The sequence below is a fragment of the Galendromus occidentalis genome, unplaced genomic scaffold (genome assembly GCF_000255335.2).
Source record: "Galendromus occidentalis unplaced genomic scaffold, Mocc_1.1 scf7180000077185, whole genome shotgun sequence".
In the NCBI taxonomy this organism is placed as follows: domain Eukaryota; kingdom Metazoa; phylum Arthropoda; class Arachnida; order Mesostigmata; family Phytoseiidae; genus Galendromus; species Galendromus occidentalis.
Genome location: NW_003805173.1, coordinates 256744 through 269187, shown reverse-complemented (window position 1 = coordinate 269187; position 12444 = coordinate 256744). Strand labels below are relative to the sequence as shown.

General features: G+C 50.7%; 2 protein-coding genes across 2 annotated transcripts; both read left to right on the top strand.

The window, feature by feature from the left end:
* Nucleotides 1–232: 232 nt before the first annotated feature.
* On the top strand, nt 233–4187 carry LOC100905327 (probable lysosomal cobalamin transporter). Its single transcript, XM_003741555.1, has 10 exons — nt 233–391; nt 933–1173; nt 1260–1430; nt 1535–1686; nt 1821–2032; nt 2175–2403; nt 2563–2667; nt 2789–2939; nt 3125–3264; nt 3378–4187. The coding sequence occupies exons 1-10, from the start codon at nt 326–328 to the stop codon at nt 3468–3470; spliced, it is 1560 nt and encodes a 519-aa protein (XP_003741603.1). The 5' UTR covers nt 233–325; the 3' UTR covers nt 3471–4187.
* A 1623-nt stretch (nt 4188–5810) lies between these two features.
* On the top strand, nt 5811–7275 carry LOC100909208 (adiponectin receptor protein-like). Its single transcript, XM_003741580.2, has one exon. It carries the CDS (start codon nt 5811–5813, stop codon nt 6939–6941), a length of 1131 nt encoding a protein of 376 aa, XP_003741628.1. The 3' UTR covers nt 6942–7275.
* The last annotated feature ends 5169 nt before the right edge of the window (nt 7276–12444 follow it).

Here is a 12444-nt window from a genome sequence, read left to right as displayed (position 1 = left end):
CGAGATCATGTGCCCTGTCGAAAGATCAGCCAGCGGATCTGGACTTGATTTCTGAGAATGATTTCTCGGAGATACATTATCACTTAAGATGCGCATCGCTGATCAGTTTTCATGCGAAAATAAGCGGACATCAGGGGCTGTTTCCGGGTGCAGCTTGAGCGTCGCAACGAGAGGTTTGTTGGTGTTGTCTGTACTGCTTCTCGAACTCCGACGAAGAACAACAGCAACAGACAGTCTCTGCGTAGAAACCGAGCGGACCTATCATGTGAGCGCGGACTAGAGCTGTGTCTCGAGTTGAAACAGCAGAAAGTGACAAGTCTTCGAAATGGCGCATCACTGGACGTTGATTGTGCTTTTCAGCGGTTATTTGCCGCTGGCACTGACCATTCTGGTGAGTAGGGAGTAAGGCTTCGAGACACCAGATTGTCCGACGCGAAGCATCATCATATGTTTTCTGTCACCTGGAAGATTCATAGATTCTGCGATCCCAGGACTCTTTACGATGATCCCAAGAGCGGCGAATTGAGCCCTGGGGACATTGTGACGACTGACACATAGGAACAGGGTCAGATACTCGAAAGCGAAATGATTTTGGCCAATAATCGCCTGGCACCTGCCCCAGGAGCGCCGATGAAGCTCAGCTTCATATTTGGAGCTTTCTCTTGCATTTCTTCTCGGACGCTGTTCCTGTTCTTCATGCTAAGCGAAAGAAGACAAGTGTAGTCAAGAATGTGAAACACTTCGTCACCGTGTCTGTGCGCTACAGTGTTCATTACATCGCTCCAGAAACGTCTGGGGCATGACACATCGTCTTCGTATACGGACGCCGCGGAGCCGTCGAGAATGTGATGGCGGCTTCGTTTACCCGTACAGACGGAGCGTGTGAGCTTTGGCAGGCGGAACTCACTTACAAACTCATTCTCTATTTCCAGTTCACGGTATCCTTCGCATGGTTCTACACTCGGCGTTATGCGTCCGAAACGCAGCATAGTTGCCTGTCGCTGATAACGGTGATCAGCGGGCTTTCATTCTCGCTATTGACGTGTCTTCTCATACCGATCGACGTGTTCTTCGCCTCTTACGCCAAGCTCCACAATGGAACTTTCGCGGATTGGGCGAAAAACGGCACCCTGCTACAGGATGTCGAAGACACGCTGGAAGGCACCTACTTCGGTGAGCTGTCCGCTATCGAAATTTCCTCGTGGGGTTCCAATGGATGCTTCGAGCCGCGATTCATCAATGGAAGTTTTCTCTTGCAGCGTTCTACTCCATTGTACTGATCTACTTGTTCCTCATCTTACCGTTTGTGTATTTCTATTCGGAATACCAAACCGATCCGATACTGGAGTCGTCGTTCGCCCAGAGCTTCAGGCGTGCCATTCTCTACACCTCGGTGTTCCCGCTGGCACTCGGCGTTATGCTAACAATGGGTCGGTAGAACGTGGAGTCGAAAACATACCTACTTCGTTGACGCCAGTGATGCAGACTGCAATATCCTCAAGACTGATTCTTAACTCCTAATATGTATTCGCAGGGGCGATCATTCCCATGAGACAGAATTCCCATAACGCGACAGACTGGGATTGGATCCGTCACGAGCTCGTCGACAACAAGGGTCAGGACGCTTTTGGTTTCGCGTTTTCGATCCTCTCCGCTCTCGGCGTCTGCACTCTGATTTTGTATCTCGTAAGTTTTGGAGGAAACAGGAAGTTCCCGCCAATTCTAGGCTCCAGATCGGGATCCACGTTCGGATTGGAACCTTGAACTTCCTTCGAGAGCATTTTACCGATTACTTAATTATTCGTCTCTCCACTCCCCAGGGTCTCGGAATGATGGCTTTCCCACTGTCTCTCATTCGAGGGTTCGCATCGGCTGCCAAGGAACGCGTCAACCTCCGCGAGCAACAGGAGAATCTGAAAGCTCGCATAGCAGTCCTGAAAGGTCGAATTCAGATGAGGAACGCTTCGCAAGAAGATTACCAAATTCTCGCCGAGCTCACGGAAGAGGAAGCCCAGCTCCTTCGTCACGAGAGGTCTGTACCGTGAGAACTCGTGGTCCTTCGGTTCCTAGTCAATAGAACCCAAGTTTCGGCCCAAGTTTCTCGAGTACTCCGAGAGGTCGATTCCCTGAGCCATCGACTCTAGCTCCGAATGAACGGATTTTTCCTCTTGCAGATACGTTGCGGAGTTCCAAGCCACTTGGACATATCGACTCCGCCGGATGATCCGTCCCGTACAAATGATTTTCGGTTTCATGGGGCTATCGCTGTCGCTGTTGGTAGTGGTTTCACTGCTCTTGTCCAACGTCGATAAGGTCACCAACTCGGACGCGAACTCAGGATACGTTCTGAAGCTGGCAACGCTCCCGAACCCGATAGATTACATCCTCTTGGAATGCCAAAAGGTGATTGACTGAGCGGGATTTTTCTGAGCTTTTCCCGGGATGACTCTCTTAGGTGCAGGTCGACGATTCTCGGGGTTGAGCATGCAAGGTCGAGGATCGAGATCTGACTGCAATGTCCGTAAAGAAGACACTCTGACTGATGTGTTTTTCTCTTCACAGTTCCTCTCCCTCGATTACGTTTTCTTCGGATCTCTGATCTCCTACCTGGTTGTCTGCTGTATCTTCTCGATCCAGAGATTCGGCATCTGGTGCTGCTGTTTCAAGGTGAGCTCGAGTTATCGATACTACTGCATGGATTGATGACTTCTGACGCAAGGTCCGATCGGAGCTTAGAATCACAGTTCTCGGAACACGGTATTCGGAATAAGAGCATATTTTCTCCCAGGCCTACTCCATCCGTCGAGGGCGTACGCTCCCGCAGGCCCTGATAATGATGTGCGGTATCCTGATTCTTTGTGTCTTCGGACTCAACATCCTGATCTACGCGATTTCTCCCCAATACACGACATTCGGAAGTCAACATTACATTCTGAACGGTAGGTCAGCCTTGACTTTCCGCGATAGACGAACGACCATGAGGACGGCTACGCTCGGAGCTATGCGGAAACATTACCGGCACCCACGACGTGACAGCTGTGCGCTCAGAGACTCCCCGAGGGCTATCACATCTCGCTCATGTGTCACTTACGGAAGAAACTTAAAAGTATTTTTTTCCTTGTAGACACGATTAGGCCGTGTGATTTCGACGCTCCGCCACACGAATGTATACAGACGAGGGCCACCTCATTGCTGAACCGTTTCAACTACAGAATGGCTGTCTTTGGTTTCGGATACTATTGGCTCTCCTGGTTATTCATTCTGGTAAGCAACTGCGAAGCCATTCTGAAGGTCGGAGGCAGTTCCTGGTTGCGCAACGGCCGCCTGACTTCGAATAATTTACACGCGATAAAAGCTCACGGTCTGCTTGTTTCCAGGTGTCCGTCGGGGGTTACTTTGTGTTCCAGTTCAGGAGCCGGATATCTGTTGCCGGTCAGCGCGACGAGGAGGAAGACGATCTGATGGAGTGATAGGGAACTCCTGCCAATCTCCGTCTTAATTCACAGACCGAACTCCGGTTGATTAGCTCCGCTTCTATGGGATGGAAATTCTCCCAGGCGTGTTCCAACCTAGGTGAATCCGCGGGAACACTATCCTTGTTCAAATCAGCGATATAAGAGAAAAATAGTGCTTATAACTGCTCTTCGTGATTTGCGATCAAAGGATAGCAATGGTGGGAAGGTCTCCCAAGTTCAAACCCCGACCACCCGATTCGCTCGCTTTACACGGTGGAAATGATCAGACTTCCACTTAATTCTCCCGCACTGTGATCAAAGAAGAAAGCTTCAGGTTCCAACGGACGGAAGTTCGCGCTCCTTCGTGTTCAGGTCTCCGTACAGGGCACTTGAGACCAGATTGATGGCTTATATATTTTTCTTCCCATTTTAGACGATAAATCATCAGGGCTCGTTCTCCGATAGCTTGAACTGGTGTAGATTCTGGAACTCGTCTGTGAGAAGAGTTTTGGTGTCTGATACTGGAAATCGGGATCGAGCATTTCAGAGTTGTCCCCGGTGTTTGTGTTCAGTATTCAAGATTTTCAGGCCGGAGATGAGTTTGTACAACAAGACAACTACGGCCGGTAACGAGGTTCCGGGAACGGAAATGTAGATTTATGGACCTGCTGGGCGAGAGCTCGATTTCAAGCGACTACTGTATCCATCGAGTTTTGAATAAACAGACCTGATGTAGAATTGTTTCTCCCTAAAGTATATCTGCCTCTCCGGAAGCGGAAATGATTTCCATCTGTTCCAGGGCTCTCGAGGCTTCCAATGGAGCGCAGTCACGCAATTTATCTGAGCCTCGCGTCCCGATGGCCTCTATTCCCTTTATAAACGATAATGAAGGCGTGTCTTGAGGCGTTTCCTCCTCGCGGATTTTTCGGATGCTCCTTATCGAGATGACATTGACTTCTGGATCGTGCATTCGTGAGTGCGACTCGTGGAGCGATATCGGCGATCGATTCGCTCTGACTGAACCAGGAATCGTCTCCCAGAACAGGAACCATTCGATTTGATCGCACCGAGTGTCCGTCAACTGCTGCTGACGACCACGTAACGATTTTCTGGACCAACGACGTGAAACTGCCGCGTCTATCATCACGTCTCCGGGATTAGGCAATCGCCCGGCGTATTTTGTTCTGATCTTGACGATGAAATTCAATGCCGATGGCAGTTTTCGGCATAGAACCGTCCACGGAGTACCAGAGAAGTCTGTTTTAACTTTTTCTCCATGAGAATCATGGATGGATGGGGTATCCGATTGCTCGGCGCACTGAGAGGACCCTATACACCCAAAGACGAATCTCGGGGTAGGGGATCAGAGTTGAGCGGGAGCTTCTTCGCGGATCGGAGACCGACGGAATGATTTCGAATTACGGCGTCGCCGCTGCTTGACACCCACCGTTTCCATGAGTTGCTAGATTTCCGAAGAGACGTATTCCCTTGCAAAGTAAGCAACAGATACGCTCCTTGACTCAATTCCGTATTGGTATTACAGGGGCAAGGATCAAGGAAGTTCACCCAAGGCAATCGTTGATACTTGCTCCAAATCTTTCGTAATTCAAGTCGTAGCACTCAGATGATCTCAGGGAATAATTCCTGTCGGTTTCAAGCTCGAAACTTCTTTTCGCCCGATTCGGAAAAAATCCCATCCCGATCTCGGGAAAATTTCGAGAGTCCGCGACTTCTGGCAACCGATCGGTTCCGACTGTCGACCATTCGAACGCACTCTCGGTCAGATCGAACAGCTGTGCGGGAAGTGCACGGCAACCCCAAATCGAACTTTTCTCAATTTATCGAAGCTACTTCGAAACACCGGGATGCGCTGTTCATCTTGAACAAGAGCTGCAGATCTCGTACTTCGTCCGTTAAGTACGACGATAGCGGCCTTGGCTCGCTGCAGAGCTTTCGCAAGAGGCCAACGGCACATTCACTTTCTCCTGTTGGTGCGAGGGTTCATTCTGTCTGTCTGTCTGTCGGTCGGTCGATCTGTCTGTCGCTCTGTCTATGTTCCCGCCTGCCCGCCATTCAGTTCGCCTGGCTGTGCGTCGGGCCGCCGCGAATGTTACTCAATCCTTTCCCTTCAGACGATCGGCCGTGATTCACGCAACGGACCTCTACCATTCCAGAAATCCAGCTTGTGAGACTTGGCGAGCCGACCGAATGCTGTGCGGTGACAGCGAGTGAGTGAAGTTGGAGCCAGCCTACCTCGTCGTCAACTCAGTGAACTCGCGAGCATTCGGGGAGTCGCGTCGCGTGCGTCCTCGCGTTCTAGGATATTGTCTGTGATTTTCTTCAAACTGCATCAACATGGAGGAGCTATCGTGCGCCGACTGGATCATCCTCGACACGAAATTGACAGCAAGTGGATTTTCCGTGCCTGTGATACCCGATATCATAAAACAAGCGATCGATGAAGATCTCGTCGCGCGGTGTAGAAAGAAAATCGCCGCGGAGATACAGGATAAATTCATCGATTGCCAACAACAGCATCTCCAACACAATAGTGCAACTTTGAAGAAAAACGAGGCGATATGTCAGGTCTCCGAATCAACTCATATAGAGCCGGACAAAGAAGGCTTCTGGGAGGTATGCCATTACTCGGTGCTACCTCACTGGCTTCAAGACAATGACTTTTTGCTCAACGGCCACCGGCCACCACTGAGATCGTTCAAGCTGTGCTTCAACTCTCTCTTCCGGATCCACACGGAGACTGTAAACATCTGGTCTCATCTGATAGGAGCCTTCATGTTCGCGTGTACCGCGTTCTCGTTCCTGGCGACGGAACGGTTAGAGCTCGCCGAGTATGTGGCTTTCGCCGCCTTCTTCCTAGGAGTATTCACTTGTTTTTTCATTTCAACCCTGTACCACACGATGCACTGTCATTCGATGGAGGTTAGCCAAGTGTTTAGCAGGCTGGATTACTGTGGAATCGTCAGCATCATCGCGGGTTGCTTCACCCCCTGGATACACTACCTGTTCTGGTGTTCGCCTATGAGCAAAATCGTCTACATGGCGGTCGCCTACAGTCTGTGCGTTCTGACGGTCAATCTGACCATGTGGGAGAAGTTCGGACAGTCACAGTTCCGTGTGCTGAGAGCCTCGATTTTCACCGGTCTCGGTTTGAGCTGCTCAATCTTCCCTGGAACCCATTTCGTGCTCATCCATGGTCTATACGCCGCGTTCGTGGATCTGGCATTCGGTTGGTTGTTCACCATGTTCGCGGTGGCTATGTTCGGAGTAGCGTTGTACGCGATGCGAGTTCCGGAGCGTTTCATGCCGGGGAAGTTCGACGTCTGGTGTCACTCGCATCAATTCTTCCATGTGGCCGTCATCGTCGGAGCGTACGTTCATCTGCATTGCCTCTGCCAGATGGCTAGATTCCGACACGGGGACGGCGAGCTCTGTCCCAGCGATTACGATCGATTCATGCTATTTTAAAGAGATCGCCGTTTTTTTTTTCGTTCGCTCGTCCATGCCCGCTCATTCAGCGTAGGGGGTCCAACGAAGTGTGTTTAGACGAGTGTCTCCGTCACGTGGTGATGAGTATTCTCTTACTTAGCGGACAGTCGGCTGATCACGCCGCAAAAATTCGCTGGGCCGCGATTTCCCAAGACTTTATTTCAAGGAAACAAACGCTCTTTTCGTTGATTTGCATCTTATCAGAAACTCGGTCGACCAAAGTCATTGGAAGTTCGCCGAGTTTCACGGGGCGCGCTTTCCTCGCGAATGAGTGAATCGATCGACATCGAGAAAAAACATTCGACAGAGCGACAGCAGGAAGCCAAGCTGAATTTGTGATTTTAGTCAAGTCTCTATCTCTGCGAAGAGGAAACGCGGATGAAAGATGAGGCAAATGAGAAGCATTAGCCGTAGGAATTTTTCAAGGTATTGAGTAACAGGTAGTAGTAGTAGCAGTAGTAGATGTAGTAGGCTGAGAGAGAAAATAACTACGAAGCTCGCAGGACTTGCGGAACCTTCCGCGGGTCGCGTCAAGGTCACGCGGAGCGTTCCCGTTACAACAAAATGCAGCTTTCAACAGCAGCAATCGCCATGATTTCATTTCGTGATCTTCTGTACGGAAGGTCGCAAAGTGAAGAAGAAAATAAACATACACGCGGCTCATTCCATGATAACAAAGGCTTATCGTCGTCGAATCGAGCTCCCATGTCATATACAAGTTGTAGGTATGTATTCTGTGCAGTCGGAGAACGTCAGAGGAGCCCCGTCGGGGGAGCCGCCGGCAGCGGCGCGGAGAAACCTGTAAAAAAGAACCGTGTGCATCCGAAGAGTGGCTCAAAGCGAACAAATGGTTCAGTGACGTCACTGACAGTTGACGCAGGAGGAAGCTCTATACGAAAAATAAAACTCGTTTGCTAGAAACAGTTCGCGGTTCGTTTCTTTCTTCTTGGATTTCCTCCAGAAAACTTTCCATCCGCTGCCTCGCTCGCTTCGAACGCATCCAAGTGCCCGAATTCGTCACGCGATCGGAACAATGGTGGTCTCCGGGAGGGACGGGAGGGCTCCTCATCCGAGAATTCCTATCGAAAAACCCGAAGAGGTCAAGCGGATAATCGCGCTCGGCGTTAGAGATCGAGCTTCAAGCATAATATGCGCTTCCGAATCCTCGACTCATATCCAGCTGAGGTATGCGAAACCAATGAGGGTTTTCCTGCCGGAAACTTATCATCGATGTCTGTATTATGCACAAGTCTACAGAGCGGAAGAGATGTTATGACAGAATATTCTGCAGAGACGGCGTCCAATCGACGAATAAGAAAAACAGAGTACTTGATTGCGGGCAGGTTGTTTTCCGGAATTCGCGAAAACAGGAGACCGATGTCGGAACGCGCTGGCCCCGATTGACGCTTCGCTGACGAGGACGAACGAAGCAGAATGCAAAAATCCTTGCGAGTCGTAGCGTTCTCGAGACCAGAAATCTCGAGAAACTCGACGCGCGGCATTGGAGTAGTGTACTCAACAAACAGTATTCTATCACATGAGGTATTTCCTCGAGATGTGCCAAACCCTCCGAGGCGAACGGCGGAGCAGCGGTCGAGAGTGTTTACGTCATCCGTGGTTCTTGAAAACAAATGACTACCCGGAGAAAAATAAGCAGCATTGACAAAGTTCGGGAACCGCTCGAACGGGTTGGCTGCGCCAATTTAGAACCGGTGTCTGACAGCCTCTCTCGTGACCGGTGCCCGTACAATCGCTCGCCGGTTCGTCCACCCGCCCGCTCGAGGGAGCCTTGCCTTTACAATAATTCCTCCTCGAGATACTAAGGCCATTGACCCTGTCTTGTCGATAATTATTAGTCTCCGATTCAATGGTCAACACGCTGTCCGTGGTCGAATCGGGCGTGCTCTTTCGACTATGCTATTCTGACGGCGCATCACTCCTGTCGGTTCCAGCCGTACATCCATGACGTCTTTGAGAAGTTCTGCCGACCTCCGTGGCTCGGCTTCCTCAAATGGTTCGAAGGACATCACGCGGGTGAACGTTTCGGAATACTGACGCCGTGGGATCACAGAATTGAAATTCTTAAAGGGTTGTCATTACCGAGCTGCGTGTTGCAAAGGGATTTTCTGTGCTGCTACGTCACGAGGGACGGGAGACCCTCGGAAGAATGATCCAATATTCTGGACCAAGAATTCACGGCTCCCGGATTGTGTAACCGTATATACGTCGGAGCTTTGTATCCATGGGAAAGACCCATCTGTCTTTCATGATGGAGTTCCTAGAGATGAATCAAAGCACTCCTCGAGAGACGCGAGCTATCAGGATGTTTCCTCGTGAACCACTGCATTATTCCGTTCTGACGCTCTCACGCGCGGGAATAACAACCACGTCGTCATTGCGACTCCGATTCAGGATGGGTAGGCGATTCTCCATGGATTATTTCCACGGAAGCTATCGTCCCCAACCTTCATGAGGAGATTTCGTTCCGAGAAAGGCTGCTTACGCACGTCCCGGGCGGTGGCACTCATTCAATCAATGGCCTTCCTCGGCGCACACCAAGTCTTCGTTTAACAATAGATGATAAGTGTTCCGCATAAGTGCTCGTTTGCAGAAACCAGCTCGGCAACTCATCGGAACGTTTTCAATATGGCGCGGGGTGTTAGAATCTTCCTTTCCTCTAAATACGAGGTGGGCAAGGAACAAGAGCTACGAAATATCCTGTCACGGACCCGCAAATCGTGGGCCTCGTGGGAATGTGCAAATCGGAATTCTCGTGACTCCGTGGCGGGTAACCTAGTCCGGCTTTCTGGCCTTGGAGCCATCCTGGGAGCATTAGCCTCGGACAAAAATGAATAGATCGAAGCAGAAATGTTCTGTCAGCGTTTCGCTCGGACATCACCCGATTTGGGCTCCCCGAGTGCAGAAGATCCTTTGACCAGACCAGTTTTTATCTCTGTATCTCCGATGTGCCAGAATTCCGCGCGACGCGTCGCGGCGATAATGCTCGGTCTTAGATGATTGCCTTGAGTTGAAGATTGTGAATGATAAAATAATTAAGGAATGGTGCAACCGGATATACAAAGACGAGTGCGGAGCGAAGAGTTTTCTGGGCCAAGGATGTCGGTTAGTGAACTCCATGTCTCGCCAAAAACCTACATTCGTCTGTGAGCTAGGGAAGAATAATCTTTCCATGGATTTCGGTCAAGACTTTCCGGAGCTTAGTAGGTCGGTTCCCCACGAGGCCGACAATTCTCCGCAATCCTGAAAATATCGCCCGGTACTTCAGCGCGATAAGCGACGAGTCTCAACACGTGAGACTCCCCACCATCTGTTCCACTCGCCGGCGGACGTGCCCGTTGCACGAAGCGGGCGGCAGCGTTCCGGGAGCTCGGTAGGGCATCGGCTGCTGTGACGTCAAGCCGCAATGGAAATAAATCCGTTCGAATCGATCGCGTCGAGATACAAATTCCCCAGCGAGAAGCCACACTGAACTGTGCAGCTCTCCCACCTTTCGAGGCCGCATACAACTCTGCGTCAGCACGTCAACGGTCAAGAGTCGAAGTTCGATCGATCAAAGCTCAGCGGTCAAAAAGAGACAGACAGAAAGGCTTAGAGTCTCGCTATCTTTATAGGTGCATGACTGTTGAGATAGGTGCGGGTTTCCACGTTGTCTCTTCTTTCAGGAAACCTGGAATAGTACATATCTCCCACGTCGCTGGAGACAATCATGCGCCACTCCTAATCCCTGAGAAGTCTTCCGTAAATAGAATTCACTCGGGCTATCGCCGAGAGGGGAAGGCGACATCCCGAGTCACCTCCAAATGGGACCAGAGGCAATACCCTGAAGCTACCTGAGCTTTTCTTGGCCCCGACCACTACGTCAAAATGATCCATGACCATGCTCGCAGCCACTGGCGTTCTCAGGACATTGCATGAGAGGGGAGGAGGGGCGGGCGGCTAGATCAGGTCTTTGCACGGGACGAAGTCCAATGTGGCGACTCGCTCCCATACTATAGCAATACGGACGTATCATCCGAGAGAGAGCTACACCCCGCTCATCGGAAACCCCTGTATCTGAAGGATGCTTTTTTCAGCGGCCAAAAGAGAATTGTGACGGGGCAAGCAAAATGACGCAAATAAACTCTTTCCTGCGCTTCAAGCTTCGTACAGCCTCGCGTTTCAAGTCTCCGTCTTCTGACTCCCGCCGTCAGTGGAGGCGCGGATTGACTTCTACATGGAACTTTATAAAGAATATAAGAGTCAAATTTCCAGAAAGTCTGCTTGTCCGACGGAAGTCTTGTGTCTCGCGATGATTTCACGGTTTTCCGGAGTCAGCTCAGGATAGCCGCTACTATCCGAATTCGGCTGTGAGAAAACTCACGAGGAAAATCTCTCCGAGAGGTCTGTGTGCGTTTCTCTTCGAGGAAGGGAGTCCTCGAAGACGAATAATAATCGGTCTTCCTCCAGGGCTTATCAACCCAAGTTAACAGCTGGCTCGCGATGCCTCTATGGGATATTCAGTGGGAGGAATTCCTATCCGTAATGGGCAGCTTCATTAGCACAGCAGAAACAGGATTGAAGATCGCACGTGCGTCCCCCTCCCGACACCAGGCTCGTCTCATGATCTTGGAAGCGGGGAACTGGCACGCTCGGTGATTCCAAATTAATGTTCAAGATTCCTCGATTTCGACCTGTCGCGATCCCGGTGCTTTTGCTCGATGACGTCAATCGCACGAACCCTACGCGGCTGGTGTCCGCCGATCGGAATCTTTCCTCGACGTCAAAAGAGATACTGGAAAACTTCGGGGAGAGAGAGACTGATTCGATTTACCAACGAAGAGCCTCGCTAGGAAAATTTTCACAGTCTAATACCGCAATCGATCGACAATAGCCACGAGGATCGAAAATTTAAGCTCTCAACTCTGAAAGGGGTGGGGGAGGTGGCTCTCGGGAACCTCATGGCGGGTGCGGTTTCTTCGTATGGACTACGCGGTCAATCGTATGGTCATATGGCCTGAAATTGCGTAAGAGGTTCACCGATTCGGAGCGGAGTCTGCGGCCGGCAACAGATTGAATCTGAATCTTTCATTTCTGCCGCTTCCCTCATCGAGCTCCAATCCAAGTTCAGACCCAATATCTGTAGAATGTCACGACGAATTCCCTGGTTGTCCGAAGGATCACCCGCGACATCCCCCCGTGAAATCAAAGACGCGAATACCAGCTCATTTTGCTTCACCGTGCAGGGAATCTATTGGCGGGCAGGGCTCGCTCAGTATTAGACGGAACCGAATCAAGGTGCTCCCCCTGGCGGAGATCGTAGGAATCAGCCGATCGAGCAGCTGATATTGTGCAGAGCGCGTTCCGCGATAGTATTTTACAACGTGGTGATAGGTCTTCTAATGGTGAGCTCAATTTAAGCGATTGGTCCACAGTGTCCTCGCTCTAACGTACTCCTTCTAGTTAGACTCCAGAGGGGTGGAGA